This window comes from Solanum lycopersicum, chromosome 2 (genome assembly GCF_036512215.1).
Source record: "Solanum lycopersicum chromosome 2, SLM_r2.1".
In the NCBI taxonomy this organism is placed as follows: Eukaryota; Viridiplantae; Streptophyta; class Magnoliopsida; order Solanales; family Solanaceae; genus Solanum; species Solanum lycopersicum.
Genome location: NC_090801.1, coordinates 63592152 through 63610562, shown reverse-complemented (window position 1 = coordinate 63610562; position 18411 = coordinate 63592152). Strand labels below are relative to the sequence as shown.

At 34.7% G+C, this 18411-nt stretch overlaps 3 protein-coding genes across 3 annotated transcripts; 2 read left to right on the top strand and 1 right to left on the bottom strand.

Moving 5' to 3' along the window:
* Nucleotides 1–249: 249 nt before the first annotated feature.
* Nucleotides 250–6911, top strand: LOC101255052 (uncharacterized). Its single transcript, XM_004232428.5, has 6 exons — nucleotides 250–478; nucleotides 571–654; nucleotides 741–825; nucleotides 4887–4975; nucleotides 6102–6213; nucleotides 6402–6911. The coding sequence occupies exons 1-6, from the start codon at nucleotides 443–445 to the stop codon at nucleotides 6608–6610; spliced, it is 615 nt and encodes a 204-aa protein (XP_004232476.1). The 5' UTR covers nucleotides 250–442; the 3' UTR covers nucleotides 6611–6911.
* Nucleotides 6912–8238: 1327 nt separating this feature from the next.
* On the bottom strand, nucleotides 8239–9814 carry LOC101255354 (GDP-mannose 4,6 dehydratase 1). Its single transcript, XM_004232429.5, has one exon. It carries the CDS (start codon nucleotides 9582–9584, stop codon nucleotides 8499–8501), a length of 1086 nt encoding a protein of 361 aa, XP_004232477.1. The 5' UTR covers nucleotides 9585–9814; the 3' UTR covers nucleotides 8239–8498.
* A 1336-nt stretch (nucleotides 9815–11150) lies between these two features.
* LOC104645753 (zinc finger CCCH domain-containing protein 45) lies at nucleotides 11151–15364 on the top strand. The gene is made up of 4 exons (XM_010318112.4): nucleotides 11151–11490; nucleotides 13274–13396; nucleotides 13489–13613; nucleotides 13705–15364. Exons 1-4 carry the CDS (start codon nucleotides 11434–11436, stop codon nucleotides 15203–15205), a joined length of 1806 nt encoding a protein of 601 aa, XP_010316414.1. The 5' UTR covers nucleotides 11151–11433; the 3' UTR covers nucleotides 15206–15364.
* The last annotated feature ends 3047 nt before the right edge of the window (nucleotides 15365–18411 follow it).

Here is an 18411-nt window from a genome sequence, read left to right as displayed (position 1 = left end):
CATTTATTGCTTCATCTACAGAAAAAAAAATAATGTGGTAGAAAAGGGGCAGTAAATAAAATAGATATTATTACTTGTGGTTCAGCTTAAGCAATTATTGCTGTTTGGCTCGGGAAATAAAATTTTAAAAAAATCATTTGGCGTAGTAAGTAATGTCTTCACATATAAATGACCAAAAATAAAATAAAAATTGATTTTTATTTAAAAAAAAAAAAGAAGAAAGTTATTAGAGGACTTATATAATACTGCATCTCAGGCCCATTTATGAACAGCCTCTCGACACACAGCAGCTTCCGAGAAAACGACAGGTTACAGGGGAAGCTTTAACCGTTACAAAATTCGTTCTTCCTCCGGCGAAAAGATTTTACTCTTACTACTAGGAGAAGTCCATCCCAGTCTATTCATCGGGCTTTAGCACGCAAGTCGCTTCTGTACCCGTTCAATGGGTGCTTCCGAATCAGTTCTCTCCGGCTCACAAGTAATTCTTCTTCTGCTTCATTTTCTATGAATTTCAGTTTTAATTGTTCGCCTTTTTGTCTTTCATAATTTTGAATTTTCTCATGAATGAAGGGGCCAATCGATGAGATCACCACAGTTTCTGAGCGTGTAGAAGGCGTTGATCCTATTTTGGATAGGCTAAAATCTCTCAAAATTGTAAGTTTCACTTTTCGCTAACTTCGGTGTATTGCTTTTGAATAGCTATTAATCCATTACTTATTGCGTGAAATTTGAATGACAAGGCTTCTCCAATACTGAAATCGCCACCAGCTGAGAGTAGCTTGACTGACATTCTGGTGAGGAAAGCATCCTCCACTTCAAATAAAGGTAATTTTTCAATATGATAGCAGTTTCCAATACCTTCTGGAAATGGCGTATGCTGTATTGAACATTTTTGAACTTAGGATTGTGTGTTAACCTTGAAAAAATCTTTTTTAAACTTGTTTCAAGTAATTTATTGTCTAGACATACATAAATATCAATTTAGGTTAACTGGTTTTTTTTGCTCCTTAGGAGGAAACGTTTTGAGGATTCAATTCTAGATCAGACCTTGTTATTTTCATAAGCAATAGGTGCATATAAAACAATTATTATAAAAATTAGAATAGATTCTTCGTCAAGGATTCAAACTTGGGGAAAATGCTGCAGCATACAGGCGCTGAACCAACAAGCCGTGGAGCTACTTGCGTTAAGTAGTGTCACTTATAAAATTCTAAAAGTATTTTAAATTCTTCAGATAATATACATATATATTATTATTAAAAAATTTGACGAAGGGTGTAGGATCTACACCCCTTGTCTTAAGGTGCATCCGCCCCACCCTCCTGGACAGGTTTGTAGGGAATATGAGAGAAAATTAAAGAGATGATATCACTTGCAAGTTTTGAGAATACGCGTGCCTTTTAATATTTGAAACGTGGTGATGCAAGCGGACTGTGGTGCTGTTACTTGGACATAGAAAGTACTTTCGAGTTCTTCAAATGGACAGTGAATCAAGAATATATCAAGCTTTTTCAAAAAAGGAAAAAGGAAGTAGAGAGAGTCAGTAACAGTTCATCCTACAAATTACATTGAGCATAGATCCAAGCTGATGGATTCTTTCAGGCTTGTAACGTCTCTAAGTTTATGCCTTATTGCTTCTTCAAAGTTTCACGGTGTGACTACTAAGTTCAATACCACAACAATCCACATCTTTGAATATATCCTCTATTGGCATATATCGAGTTAAGTTACTCTTTGTTTAATGTAACATTAAGTAACTTGGTTAGACATTTTAACCTTTTACAAACTTGTGTTGGGATACTATTTGGACCACATGCTTCTCTATTCGTTTTATTCTTTATGGCATCCTTTACTTCAGAATACAGAATTTATGTGCTTCAGCTTCTAAGTCTTATGCTTCTGTAGTTTCGTTTCATATCCAGGTCCACAATGTATGTTCAGTATCTTCCTAGAACTTAGTGTCATTTTCTTTGTTTATTAACATAGCAATATCATGTTAATTTTCTCTTTTCCCACACTATCCTAATGAGTTAATAATCATGTCGCCAATTCTCTTCAAGGGTGGTTTGCAAACTTCTTTACCCTCATCGTTCCAGGAAGATGTTGGAGCTCTTTCCTATCTAACTTCACATCTGGGTGCCAATGTATGGGGTGAATACCTTAGTCACGTCATCCGTGATGTGAGAACCCTTGGTTATGCTCTCTCATTCCCTGGATGCAACATGGTGGAACTTCTTGGTTAAATTAAAGTTGCACCCCTGCGTCGATGTAGCATGTTCCAAGAAGACCATGACCAATATAGTTAATATGAGGATTCATTATAAATTTAACTATTTTTTAAATGGCCATCGACTATTGCAATGTTCTCCTTTCTACAGGATTGGATTGATTGTGCTCAGTGAGCATAGGTGGAGTTATGATGAATCCTAATGATAACCATTTCCCTAGAGTTTCAAACCTACACTAATGAACCGTGATTTCTTGTGCAAATATTTAAGAAGTGCTTGAAACTTGAACTAGCCTCCATTCACCATGATAGTTGGTTTGTTTTAATTAAACTGAAGAAAACTAAACCAAAAAATGGGTTGTGGCTCAATTAGGAATTAAAAAGAAACTGAGAACATTGATGATCTGATCCGAGAGATGAAAATGCTAAGCAGCTTAGAGCTCAGTTGGCTGCTGCTTCCGAATCTTTTCTTCTGAGAAACCTGTATTACTTCTCAATTTGACTGCTACAGGGGCCGCTTAACAAAGTTGATGGCCTAAACAAGAATTTTGTAGAAGGCCTTATGGTTTTTTCAGATGTTGTTCATATATATTTTTTAAGTCTATTTTTCTAAAGTTTTTTAGATGCAAAGTTGTTAACATTTCTCCAAATCAGTTTGTTCTAAAAAAAGTTCAAGTGATGATATCGCTAATCAATATTTGACTGTGGATGAATGAGTAACACCTACGACAACAACTGCTAATTCTCGTAGGCTGAGAAGTAAATGAGTAATCCGCTTGGGGAAGGGGGGTCGCGTCTGATTAGCTAGTTGGCGAAGCAATAGCTTACCAAGGCGATGAGCAGCCACACTGAAACTGAGATGCGGGCCCAACCTCCCACGGGAAGTAGCAGTGGGGATCTCTCTATTGACATCTTAGAGTGTCCATTCCTTGCAAGCAACATAAGCCCAAGCCCCTTTTTCGTTCTCTTCAGACAAGCAACTTTTCTTCTTTTGCCCTCTCTTGCCGTAGAGTACCCAATGATTGTTTAAAATAGAACAGAGATAAAGGATCCCAGAACAAGTAAACACCTTTAGTTGTCTTAATAACTGGATCAGATTGAAGAATCTGATTTTAAACGAGGCTAACAAAATAGGAGGGAAAACCACTCAATAAATGAAATTGCTGAAGGATTTTCCTTGAATTTTTTGAAAGTTATCCAACTTGGTTTCTTTCTATATAGTGTAAATAACTAAATATATGACACCTGGGCCTAACTCAACCCCAAAAGCTAGCTCATGAGGGGAGGAGAGGTTTGTTTGTCCAAGTCCATATAAAGAGACTAATTTCTCCTCCATCTATCGATGTGGGACTCTTAACACTCCCCGCACGCCCAGACCTTAACTAGAGCATGAACACTTATAAATGGGGGCCCAACATCGATGAACAACAAATTGAGATAGGTCTGGCGTTGATACCAAATATGACACCTAAGCTTAGCTCAACTCCAAAAGCTAGCTCATGAGGAGAGGTTTGTCCAAGTCCATATAAGGCGACCAATTTCCCATTCCTCTATCGATGTGGGACTTCTTACCTTATAGAATAGAAAACTATTGACACATCTGATGGAAACGAAATCGGTCAATAGTAAGATAGTCACACTACTTCATTTTTTAAAAATAATAAATCAAAAAAAATGAAAGTCAAATACTCTTCTTCACATTCTACATAAAATACACTTTTTCTTCGAGAATGTTTGGAATCCCACTCATAATACTTTCATTTAGTTTCTAGATATGTAAATTTTATTTGAATAAATTGAAGATTCTATATCCAAATTTATATTGAACATTAATTAGTTTGATCCTCATACTCCGAATAAAGCCACATAAATAAAATCACGGGGAGTAAATTTTTTTATTTTTTTTAAATAGCTACAAAACCTACTATATATAAAGAAAAGAAGGGGAGGGGGGGGGGGCTTGAGTTGGCGAAGTGACCTAATCATACAAACTGTAGCCTACCAACATCAGATGGCGCACCAGAATCCCGTACTGGAAGTCCTTGAAGGGGACATGGGTAGGAGCTTCAAAGATGGTAAGTGGAGATCTACTAGCTTCCCTCTTAATCTCAAATATAACCAATGAATTACAACTGAAGCTTCACTTGAATCGTAATTGCCCAAAAATGGAGTATTCTTTAGATCCGATCTAGGGCGAAACTTTTGAGATTGTGAATGAGATTATATACATGTATGTTTTGATTGAATTAGCTCCAAGAATAAAATACAGTAAATTTTGGAGATCGTGAATGAGATTAGATATTCATATGTTCTGATCAAACTAGCTCCTTTTTAATGAGTCTAATCCGCCTTTATACAATTCTGAATGACTCAAGTTGTTTGTAGTATGTAAAAGCCACACAACTAATCATTATAATCACACCCACAAGGGTGAGTACGTTTAACTTATCAGAAGAAAAACAGATACCAAAAATGCTTTTAATGAAATAATTTAAAAACATTCATTGCAGCAGTTATAGCATTGACCAGCATTTTCTCTGATCTCTGTTGGGATATATGTAGCATTTGTTAAACAATTGTCATCAAGAATAAGTAGGGGGATTTTTTTCTCTTATCCTGCTGGGTAAAATATTGATACTGCTTTCTTTTGTTATTGTAGGCTGCGTAGATCCAAAAGTTCTACTTGAGCTCTTCTCTGTATATCGTCAGTGGCAAGAGGAGAAGGCCCAGAAGATCTGTAAAAGACAGGTTTGCTCAATCATTAGCATGTTCTTCTGGTCACCTAATGCTTCAGTAGCCATTTTCCAGTGTGGTAGTGGTTCCATCCATAGAAAGTGTGGATCTAGAACAGGCTAAAATGTATGTTTGTATATGTTTGAGTTAGACTGTATGTAATTACACAAACCATTCTATTCTAAATGCATTCACTAGTCTCAAAACATGGTCGCTTGTGAGTCATTTCTTATTAACACACACACCCTCACACACAGAGGGGTGGGAGAAAGGAAATTATGAGTATCCTTTGAGTCAAAGCTGTGGTCTGAATTTGTATGGAATTCTTGCAAGTAAATTAAGGTCAAATTGTTCAGATAACTACTGTTAGCCGTTTTTTGCCAGCAATGAGGTGGATTATCGCCCCAATCCCTCCCAAAGGAAGTAGAACATAGTCATTTTGTTCACCATAGAAGTTGCATACAGGCTCAAAGTTGTTTAGTAGTTATTTGATCCTTATTATGTTTACTATGTAGAAGTGGCTGACTAGATTGATTTGGGTTCTCTAAAACTTGATCCCAATTTAATGTGTAAAGGAGCAGCTGCCTCAAAAAAAAATCTATCTGATGACTAGATATTCCCCAACTTTTCAGGCATATATATTTTCTGAAGTTAGTTGCTAAAATTAAATGCCCTCTAGATCAGTGGTAGACAATATCCTTTTGAATCAACAATTGCACATCAATCATCACCACACTGACCTTTCGAAGGGTGGGAAAAGATTTTACAAGGTTTATTTTTGTGTTTGATTGTAGCTACACCATTATTTCTCCCATCATACGTTGGTCGAGAATTGTCTTGCCACATCCCATAGTATGGCTTGTACTATGCAGATGGTTGTATACCATTTATAAAGTATGCTTCCCTGTGACTAGAGTTTAAAGTTAATAGTCAATTAGGTGGTGGTTTTTTCGACACTAGGATTTTGAAGCTCTGTTCAGTACATTAAGTACTATGTTCAAGGTGTTAGCGTACCTATGCTAGCATGTTGAAGCTCTTCATCATGTTTACAAGCTTGTGTTGTTTGTTGTGGTTTTTCTTCATGTAAAAAGAAGAGCTCATATATCTTTTTAAAAGTAGATTTCTTGGATAATTGCTGCAGGAAGAAATAGAAAACAAAATAGAAGTTGCAGATGCATTGGCTGTTAAGCTTCTTCAACGCTTCAATTACTCTGTTTCCGCAATGAAAACAACCTCACAGCATCTGTCAGAAGGTATTATAATAGCCAATCTCGGAAAGCAGAAGAGTAAAAAAATGTCTGTCGAGATAACTAGGGCTACTGTAGTGTGGAGCTTCAGAACAAAGTTAAATGTTTGTCCTTGTGATATCTGATTCCCATTATTCAAAAATGTAGCACGCTAATGCTGTTTTTTTTTGACTCAATGTTTGAATTGCACGCAGTACATGGTTTGCAGGTTGAACTTGGAGTGTTGAAAGGCAGGTTGACAGAGGTAATCAGTAATTGTGATGCATTGTGCAAGAGGATTGATGCAGAGGGACCAGAATCGCTGCGATCATCTATCAAACCATTTACAATAGCTTCCTCGGACACAGAAAGCAACAGCAGCAGCATGCATACTCTGCAAGGTAAAGCAGATGAAAAGCAATAGTGCCGAGGCCTCTCTTTGGAGCTTATAAAATGTCTCTATACCCCCGGGTGTACATTACTTGTTTGAGAATTAACGACCCATACTTGTATCTAGTCCTACTGACTGGTAGTTCAAGGCTTCAAGCACACTTAGAAATTGATTGCACAGGAAACATAGTCGGGAAATTAATTTCATAGCAAGCATGTGGATCGATTTCTCAGCAGTATTGACTGTTCATTTAATTGTACTTGAAATGTTAAGATTGACTGTGGTGATGCTATGTTTTCCCCCTCTAAATTATGATAGATTTCCTTCCTATGGATATTCAGGAGCTGTTTGTGGATTTGAGAATTTAATTGGAGGGCGAAAGAAGTTTAAATTGAGTAGTATGCTGATCTAGTTTTGAGCTGTTGTTTCTCAACTTGATTATGAGAAATCGCTGATGTATATATGTATGTTCGTGAAGAAATTGTGGGTATTTGGAATCTAATAGGTATTTAGATAAATATCATATGAGGTGGCGGTGGGGAGGTAGGGATGAGAGCTAAGGGGAGTGAGGGTGAAGATGAGTTTTATAAGAGGGTAGAGAGGATAAGATCAATGTGAATTAGGGAATGTCTCTAGTAGAGTTTGTTTTCCCTAAACTTTCATTAGGTGAGAAGTTGGATTTTTAGAAAAAACATTTTACGAATTGAAGTTAAAAAAATAATAATTGGAAGGCATTTCGATAGTGATATTGAAAAATCACCATCGAATGTGACTCAACTGCTAGTCTGCTACACAAGTTACTGCACTTAAAATGTTGTATTTCCTCGATCTAAACGAGACGAGGTTGAAAGGAGGAAATTTGTGAAAACGTAATTCTTTACTATTTGAATCGAAGAAATTCTTATATATTATTTTCATCTCATATAGATAAAAATTCCAAAAATAGTTTTTATAAAAATTTAAAAAATATTTGTAAAGCACTATCCTAATTACAGTAAATAATAAGGATGATTTTATGTTTGAACATGAAAGTTTATAGAGGTTGCATCAAACCTCAACTATCCTTCACTAATTAATTTCGATAGCATTAAACAATTGAGATTCACTTTTAAGAAGTAATAGTAGGAGACATACGAGTAGAGTTAATTAGCCTCACTTGTAGTTAAATACTCCGAACTTGTATTTCGTCTAGACATCTTAACTTGATTTAAGTTAATTTTATAAATGATATTTCACAAATCTTATGTGTGAATTGCACTCACCAATAGCATTACAAAGTAACAAATAAAAAATGGATAACATGTACTACATGTTAAACTCATTGATACATTCGGTTTAGAAAATATTGGTTACTAATAATAAGTTTCAAACAATAAATAACAAGAGGACTAAATGACGAAAAAATGAAGATATATATAGTCTAAAACTTCGGAGTTACGGTAGGAAATATAATATAGTGATATACTATTAGAATTCACGTGCCTTTTGAGTAATGTTAGAGCCAAAAAAGTATTATGGTTGAATTCGAAACTATTTCTGAATGAATATTTATTATTTATCATATCAAAGACATAACTTTTATAAGGGGATGGATTATGGCCATGCTTTTGAGGTTAACCATTAGAGCAATGGAACGAGAAAAAGATGATAAAATGATCGTATTTAAAAAATTAACATCGTAAAATATCTCTAAAAACCTTTAACTTCTTGTTTCTAATTTTCTTAATAAGAGAAAAATACAAAGTAAGGAAAAAGATTAGCAATTCCATCACAACATTTTTTTTTATTACATTGATTGAACTTTTCATCTTAGCTGGACAATACATTTTTTTTTTAGAAAAAGACAATAAGATAAAATTTAACATATAGTTTGCACACAAAACCAAAATGTGTAAAATTTGGTGAAAAGCATACCACGTGATCAAGGCTGTTGTTGGGCATCAATGTATCCAGCATCAACAAGAACTTTCTCTCTTTTAGCCAACTCTACATCTTCATCCACCATCATCTTCACCAGTTGCTCAAATCCCACTTTTGGTTTCCAACCCAACACTTTTTTCGCTTTACTTGCATCTCCTTTCAGATTGTCAACTTCCGTTGGCCGGAAATATCTCTTGTCAATCTCCACATGTTCCTTCCAGTTCAATCCAACGTACCCAAATGCTACTTCTAGAAACTCCTCTACAGTATGTGAATCCTCCGTTGCCACAACGTAGTCGTCTGGTTTCTCTTGCTGCAGCATCATCCACATTGCTTCTACATAGTCTCCAGCAAAGCCCCAGTCCCTTGACGCCTGTAAATTACCCAAAAAAACCTTGCTCTGTAGCCCGATTTTTATCCTCCCTACAGCCCGGGTAATCTTCCTCGTCACGAAATTCTCACCCCGACGTGGAGACTCGTGGTTGAAGAGAATCCCATTGCACGCGAATATCCCGTACGCTTCCCGGTAATTCACCGTGTACCAATGCGCCGAGCATTTGGAAACGGCGTAAGGTGATCTCGGATGAAACGGAGTAGTTTCCGATTGCGGTGGCGGCGTAGATCCGAACATCTCCGATGATCCGGCTTGGTAATACTTGACGTGAGACCTTCCGGTAGCGGAGATGTGAGAACGAAGCGCCTCAAGGAGGCGGAGTGCACCGGTAGCCACTACGTCGGCGGTGTAATCAGGGATCTCAAAAGAAACGGCTACATGAGATTGAGCAGCTAGGTTGTAAATCTCATCAGGGAGGATAATATCTAGCCAACGTCGGAGAGAACTAGCGTCGGAGAGATCAGCATAGTGAAGCTTCATTTTGGCTCTGCAGGTGTTATGAGGATCGATATAAATGTGATTGATGCGCTGGGTATTGAAACTGGAGGATCTACGAATAAGGCCATGAACTTGATAGTTTTTGCTAATGAGTAATTCAGTGAGATAGGAACCATCTTGGCCTGTGATGCCAGTGATGAGTGCAATTTTGGATCTGCCATTTTTGTTGCCGGTGCTGCCATTTTCAGCTGCCATTTTTGTTGCCAATTGAGACAAGTGGAAGAATTTGTTTGATTATAATGAGAGGCAAATACAATTCCAAAATATCGCACTATATATAACACCTCTGCCGGAGAAACAAAGAAGACTATAAAAAATTAGTATTCATAAAAATGAAAAGTTCTTTATTTTCTTTTGCAATTGTGTGTGGACCGACACTAACGAATTGGATTGAAAATTATGAGCTCTTATATATTAAATATTTTTTTCTTTATATTTATGATTTATTTTAAATATTAATTGATATTTTATCATTTAAAACTTTTTTGATTAAAAAATAAATTATTTTATCGTATAAAATTAAAATAACATTATAGTTTTGAGACATAATTGTGGTTTTTTATACTGGTATAAGAAGTGTAATTTAAATGTTTAATATATTTTGAAAATTTTACGTTTCTTTATTAGAGGTGGTTGAATGAAGAGTAGAAAAAATTAGAACACGTGGTCAGTGTTCTAAAAGAAAAAAATGAGAAGTCCTTTCTTTTCCTTTTTTTATGAATATAAAATGACCTCCTTCCGGACAATCTATGTTCTATCATCTATTTTTTATTTATTTATTCAGTACAAAGAAAAATAAAAGTTTTAATATTTTTTTTAACAAATTGTATATAACGGTAAATTAATAAATCAAATTAATTGTGTTATGTAACATACTGTTTGTCAATCATCTCTCTCCCTCAAACTCTCACTCGCCACTCTCCTCTCTCGCTCCATCTCTTGCTCGCTCACTTTTATACAAATACAAGTATATAAAATTTGTTTTTATTTGTATAAAGCGAGAGAAAATTGTATAAATACATGTATTTTTGTTCCTCTCTCTCCCCTCTCCCAGATCTCGCTCGCTCCTCTCCCAGATCTCCCTCGCCTCTCTCGCTTATACAAACAGAAAAGAAATGTATAAATTGTGTTTCTATTTGTATAAAGCAAGAGAAAATTGTATATACACATGCAAATACATATATTTTCGTCCTACACACTTATAATTATATAATAAAAATACTCTCATCCCCAGTTTCTTTTGTCTTTCTCTCTTTCTCGTTTTATGCAAATACAAGTTGTATATAATTTCTCTCTTTATCATTTTATACAATTCGATTCAATTGTATATTCACTGCCTAAGTCTCTTTGCCTTTCTCTCTTTCGCGTTTTATACAAATTCAAATTATATATAATCGTTTTATACACTTATAATTATACAATTCGTTTCATACAATTCTCTGCCCAAGTGTCTTTCTCTTTCTCGTTTTATACAATTCGCTTCAATTGTATATGTATAGCGAATTATACATTATATATTTGCTATGGAGTACAATTATGCAAACTTTGCTATAACATACAAATATAAATTTTATGTTTTCTAAATGTGAAAGTTGCCTTTTTTATATTGGATTATTTATTCTTGTTTTAGTGTTTTTTTTTTTTAAAAAAAAATTCAACAGTTAAATTGATAATAATCAATAACTCAATATATAAATAATTCTATAATGATTTAACTTGTGAACAAAAATATAAATATGAAAAATAAAAGGACGAGGACGTAATGAGGTGTAGGCGGTAAATATGAAAAGGCGTGTAACGATCTTTCCAGCAGCAGCCAAATACAAATATGCAACGGCGCAACGTCTTCGACTCTCTTATTTTTTCCACTCCCCAAACAACGATTTTTAGGGTTTTCATTCCAATCGCTGTTCCTCCCGACTTCTACTCTCCATCTTCTTTTTTTTTCAATATTCAAATATTGACTCGCATTATTAAGTTGATAATCTGAAGGCGATTGTGAGTGTTGTTGAGTAAATCAAGTATCTGATAAAGTGATTTTCTTATGGATTTGAAGAAAGCAAAAATGGTTTCTTGGGCTTCTGGACCTAATCTTTGTCAGGTATACATTACTCATTGAGTCTGTTTACTCTCTTTGGTGCTCAAATTTTGAGGTTGATTTTAAATTTTTTTATATGCGACTATGAATTAATTTCACTGTTTATTCTATACATAGATATAGATTTGTGTCTGTTGCAGAATATCACAACGATGAATTTTCTTGCAGAATCCTACTCCATTACCTTTTTAAAAAAATGGTTTACTGTTCTTATGAGTTCTATGATTTTGTTTGTTAGATTAGATTGGGGAAAGAAGATGCTAACTAGTTTCGCTGCTACCTGTATTATGATGTTCTGTTATGAATGAGTGGCTGGGATTTCGGAAAATCTGGGAAGGGAAAGTTATGGATTTTGATAGTACTAAAAGATTTGGACAAATAGATTAAGATCAGATAAATTCTAAAACCTAGCGGGAATCAGTTAATGACCTTGAGATTTTTCAAATCACTCTCAAATCAATCATGAAACATTTTCAAGGCCATTAACTGATTCCATTTTCAACTTTATAACAATGCATGAATCATTTCATAAGAATAATAAATCAAAAATAGAATAAATGTGTTTCCATGTATACACTACCATTATTATGACCCAAGACAACTTGTTATAACAAGTTATGTTATTTCTGAACCAAGAAATCTCACTTAACAATTTCCATTTTTCTTCACGAATCCTTGATTTTCTGCCCTTTGTCATCACACTTGTACTGCTTTTTATTCTGATAAGAAGGTACATGTGTGAATTTATGATAAGAAATGAGATCAACACTGGGAGAGGAGCAGGTTTATTTAAGTGATGTGTTTGTGCCATTTCTGCCAAGAGATTCTTTAGAGTGGGATGTTAATAGATTAAAAGAAAGATGCAGCTTGATGCAGATCATATAAAATATTCATTAAAAAAGCCCAACTTAGAATCATACTAATCCCAACCCACAAGGTAGTCCTTTGACAAGAACTTTCATCAATTTTATTCTTGGTCTTATATTGTCTTATATTTTGTAGAATGTAGAGATATCAACAACGTTCCTAATAACTGGTAATGATAGGAGGAGAGTAAGTGACATGATAAATGTTACTGACAGTAACATGTTCCTTGCTTAAAAGTGCATCTTCTTGCATAGGTGTTTTTTCTTATCATGTTTGACATATAAGTTACAATTGCAAGATCTGTAAACATAGTGAACATGAAGGAAAATGATGAGTTTATACTCTACGATTTTCAGCCTATCCCTTAGCTTGAATACTGTCATCTCCATTTAAGCTCCAAAAAATTGTCAATTTAAGTAGATTGCCCCAACCCTCTTGCTGGTTTTCCATTGTTTTGTGCTTATAATTTTTCTGTCAATTCATCACATCTAAAGGATTGCTGAAAGATGTTTATGTTTGTTGTCTAATGTCCATAGACTCTGCATGCTTCTAACTGTTAATTACACTTTTAAATCCATCTTACTCATGCTGAGTCAAAAAAAGAAAACAAATTGGGATGAATATTTAGTCACCTTTCTCCCTTTGGATAGAAGATGACCCCGCTGATTTGGTACCTCTTCGCAAGATGCACCCAAATGTTTGAGTTGTTAATTGAAAATTGTTCCTAACTTTTTGAAGGTAGAGAAAACATGAAGAAGTGATGTGGTGGTGTTATTTTCGAAGGAGATATTTAAGTTTAGTATTAAGGACATGTCAATTTGACATGCTTTCAGTTTTACTTATCAAGAACATTAATTGCTTTAGTTTTTTCCAGTTTCTCCTTAACAAGTTCGCATATTTTACCATTCAACATTATCAGGTAAAACATTATCAAGAAGAGGATTTCCCATCAAAAGTCAGTAGGGGATCTCAACATCTTCTTCAGCTGCTACAAGGGCGGCTTTCTTACAATTTTTTGGCTAAATGGAAATGCCCTCCCAAGGTAATCTAAGTTTTAGATGAAAGGAGGTGTCTTTATATGCATAGTTTCTGCACACATTATTGTAATATCCAAGTTAATGTTGTTATTTGTAGTTTAACTTGAATGAGAAATGGCGTGTGGTTGCGGGTGAAGAAAGTAAAGAAGCAGGAGATCAGGAGCATAGAGAAAAGACAGTGCTTGAGGTGGTTTTTCCTTCTCAGTCTGCAATTCCTCCGAAGTAAGTAATTTTGGACTATCTCTTTGGTTTATAGCTTCTTTATGTCAATTTACTTGGGTTGTAATCCATTGTTTTGGTTATTGTCGTACAGTCCTTGCACCTCATCGGATCTGGACCAAAATTATGATGATATCCGAACTCCAGCAATCCGAATCATTCCTATTGAAGAAGAAGCAGATGTACAAGTTCCATCCCGAACCATCAGCAGCAAATCGCCAGATGCATGTCTACTTAACAGTTCCTCAACATCTGTCAGTATAGTTACATCTCAAAAGCTACCTGCTAATGAAAAATCACTTCCCCAGTCTTTATCAACCCTCCAAAATCCCAGGAAACCTTCAAACAACTCTCCTCTTTCTGCAAAATGGCCTTCTAACGTTCAATCTACTCTTCCATATCTTTCAAGATGTCGAAATCTGAAGGGATCTGAGCAAAACAAAATTTCTCCTAAACCACCAGTTGTTCCCCAGTTTCAGCCGACATTTAAAAATATCAGCACTCAAGACCAGACTGAAATTTATCCAGACCAACGAGCTAATCAAAGCTATGGGCCCAAAGATCAAAGAATATGTGAAAAACAGAATATTCCCCAGCACAAGTTTGAAGTTTCTGGAATGCCACCTGCTAAGCACAACCCTGTCACCCAACACATTCTTGGTTCTGAGGGTGATTTGACAGTTGTTATCGCCACAGCTGTAGCTGCTCTTGCAAAAAGTCAAGAACATGATAATCTGATCGATACCAACTTATTAGTTGGGCTTCTCCTTAACCCAAAAGAAATACCAAAGCTGGTGAATGAACGTGGACTGGCTACCAATGCCAAAACTAGTGCTGCAACAATTGATTCTCTTGTTGCTGTCATGTCTAGACCAGTGGATCTACCGGTTCCCTTGCCTAGGACAAAACCCGATCAGGTAATTATCAAGCCCATTAATGAATACCAAGCTCCCCATGCAGGACCTGGACCAATTTTGGGGCCAAGGCCAATGGCAAAATCTGTGCCCTTGACGATGACTAAGCCTGAAACATCTGTGAATAGTAATTTGGTTAATGAACAAAGGCCCCCTCCTCATGTGGGAACTGCAAACATTAGAGAGAGTAAGTCACTAGCTCACTCCACTTCAGACCTAAATCTGGAAAAGATTAAGAAATTGATCAACAAATATGGAACACCTGACAATGTAGGAGGAAAGCCCTGGGTTAAATCTGAGTTGGTTCCTTCTTCTTGTTCCAAATATGATGTGGTTTTACCCAATGTTGGACATTCATACCCTTTCTCCTCGATGACCAGTCCTACCCCTCTTCACAAGGATATCAATTACTGCAAGTCCCTAATCAAGCAACATGGAGAAATTTGTGAGTCTGCAGTTGATGAGCGTTTGCAAAATACCAATCCTCGTGGTAATTATACACGGGTGCCAGGTTTGTTGATGAACAAAAAACAGATTCAGTGCAGTTCAACGCGTTGTGTTTTCTTTAATAAACCTAGAGGATGTCGTAATGGTTCCTCTTGTCCCTTCCTGCATGATATATCCGGACAAAAGAGGTCTGGGGGGATTTTGGAAGCTCGGGATTTAAAGAGAATGTCGTAAGTGAGGACCTTACTAGTAGGACATGACTCGAGAGGTATTTTTTTTTCTTTTTATACAGAAAACTAGTGAAATGTACAGCTGTTAGAACAAAAGCTCTTTAAAACTTGGATTAAAATTTTAGAATCTGAAAAACATGAATCCAGTATGAAGTTGGATGGAGCAGTTTTTGCCTTGACAATAATTCCCTTTCGACAGGTTTTGCTGAAGTCGTTTTTTAGCTCTCCTTGCAATTACAATCTAGTATACTGACCCCTTCCCTCACTTTAAAAATGAAAAATGAAAAAGTGATGGTACGTTTGATATCAATAGTGGATTTTAGATAATTTTATTTAATACTATAATATAGTGGGAATTGATAAGGTAATGAGGCATTTGACAGACTGAAGTTCATCAAAATTCTTTAAAAGGTCGTGAAAATTGTACTAAATCGAACAACAATAATAATGGGAAACAGAATTTTTTTATCAAAGTAGGCCATTATTAAAGTCAATTTACCAAGATAATATGTTTTTTTGAATTTTTACAAAACTAATATTAATGTAGTTCTTAGTAACGTTTTAGGTAACATTTTATTCAAAAAAATTCAATAATAAAAAGACAAAAATCTGACAAAGTAAACAGACACAAAACGTTATTGTCAGTAATGTTTTATAATTCGTTATTTTGAGACACGTTTTATGCTAAAACGTGACTCACAGTAACGTTTATCCGAAAAAACGTTATTGTGAGTCACATTTTAACTGTAAAACGTGCCTCAAAGTAACGAAATATAAAACGTTACTGGCAATATCGTTTTATGTCTTGAATAAAATATTACCTAAAACGTTACTGAGAACTACGTTTATACTAATTTTGTGAACTTTTTAAAAAATATATTATTTTGATAAATTGATCTTAATAATGACTTACTTTGGTCAAAACTTTTGGGAAAGAGGGAATATTTCTTGGCCCCACCACCTCTTTAATAGGAAAGAGGAAATTAAGAGAAAATGGCCAAAAGCCCCCCTAAACTATTATCGAATTCTCAACTACACATTTATTCTTTACGGGGTCCTATCACCCCCTGAACCTTTTAAAAGTAAAATATCTAGCCCGCTATAAACTCACACCCAGATTTGTATTAGGCAGTGGTCTACACGCGCTGCCACGTAATATTTACTCTTTTTTGTAAAAAAATAATTATTCTTTTATATTTTTATTTTTTTTGCTTTATATTTTCATCTTCTCCTTTTCTCTTTCTTTTCCATTCCTCCATTTCTTTTCTTTGAAGCTTTTCTAGATTTGACGACTATCGCATCTTCAACCTTCATCATAATTTTAAACACTAGGAAATCTTGTTCTAAAAAACTCTATCACTGATATTGTTTCTTCTTCCGCTATTATAACAATTGATGTTTACAATAATTTCAAGAAGTGGGTTTTATTCATCAAAGGATTCAAAATTCGTGTTCGTATCTCTCTACAACGTTGAGCATTGAGTCTAATTCATCAATACAACGCTTATTCGAGTTTTTATATGACATTTTTGATAAATTTTGAGAGAATTCAAAATTCAAATTAGGGACCTAATTAAGGAATTAAAGCAGATTATGAATCCCAAATTCAAGATTTGAAGTAGAAATGAACATTATTCAAGATTTTAAGTAGAAATGAATATTAACAACTAAATCCTACTTACTTTTGAGAGGAAATCGTGATTTTTTTACAAAAGGAACAAGGATTAATGGTGTGGAAGAAGAAATAATGAATTTTTTAAATGTGGGAAAATGACTAGTGGAGAAGAATTTTTTCGTCAAATTTCTGCTTCTGATGCGCCTAGAGGCAGTGACAACACCTCCCATGACAGCTCACCACTTAGGTGTATAGAAAATAAAGTAATATAAAGTTTAGGTGGATAATAGGGCACCCATGAAGTTAGAGTGTATCGTTGAGATTTCGCGTATAAAATGGGGGGTTTCAGACCATTTTCTCAAAAATAAATGAACTGATGATTGGTGGGCGCACTTTTCTAAAAATTCTGAATTAACTTAGTTCATGACCAGAGTTTGTATTGGCAAATGCTTTAACTTAAATTACAGTTGAGAGGAAATAGATAGACTAACAGTGCATTTTTAGTCGAATGAAGCAAAAGATTTAATTGAAACTTCATCGGGAGAAAAAGGGATTCATTAAGGTAAGAAACAGAGAGATCAGCCTTGGGGGAGGAACTTGATCGAAAAAGAAAAAGGGATTCATAACTAATAAGTAATACTTGGATTGACAATTCAAACGGAATTTAATTGGAAAAAGAAAAAGGGATTCATAACTATTGATACTTGAGTTGACAATCAAACGAGAAGAAAGATAAATTCATCATCGCTTTCAAATGACAGCTAGCACAAATTCATTTTTGAAAAACATTTTGTGGTTTGATTTATGAAAGAAAAACGTTTTTGATAAATATTATTATTTTTACTTGAATAAAAAATAATTTTTGATTTTTTTTAAGGGAATGGGGGTGGTAGGGAGGTCGAGGACAGAAGTGAAAAAAATGTGAAGTTGAATATATTTTTTAAAGACAAATTAATTCTTTTGGCGGGTGGGGGGCTTGTCGTGTGTGTATTGGGGGGTGGGGTGGAGTCAAGGATAGGGTTGAAAAAAAATGAAATTTTGAAGTTTGAAAATATTTTTTAAACCAATTTCAAAAATTTTATTGCTGTGTGTGTGGGTGTCGAGGATAGGGGTGAAAAAAATAAAATTTTGAAATGATTTTTTTTTTTTTTTAAAAACAAACTTAATTTTTTTAAAGGTATTTTTGTTTTTACATAGACTTATCCTATGATATTATGTTAATGTGTTACTAATACCTCCATCCCATTTGGAGGTATTAGTAATACATCCTATAAAATCATGTAGGAGGATTAGTTATACACAGGTCAAAATTCCTATCAAACATAGTACTCCTTCTGTCCTTATTTACTTGTCTACATTTTCTCTTTTAGATGTTTATTTGTCCATTTTGACAAATTAAGAAAGGACAAACTTTTTTTCTATTATATACCCTCATTTAAATTTTTTAAAAATTTTTAAGTTTTAATTCATCCTTCTTGAAACCGTATTTAATATTATATTTTATTATTATGTTAATGTGTGTACCTTTTCTAAAATAGATAACAAAATAGGAACTAGGAATTACTAAATAATATCTTATATAATATGTGGATTAT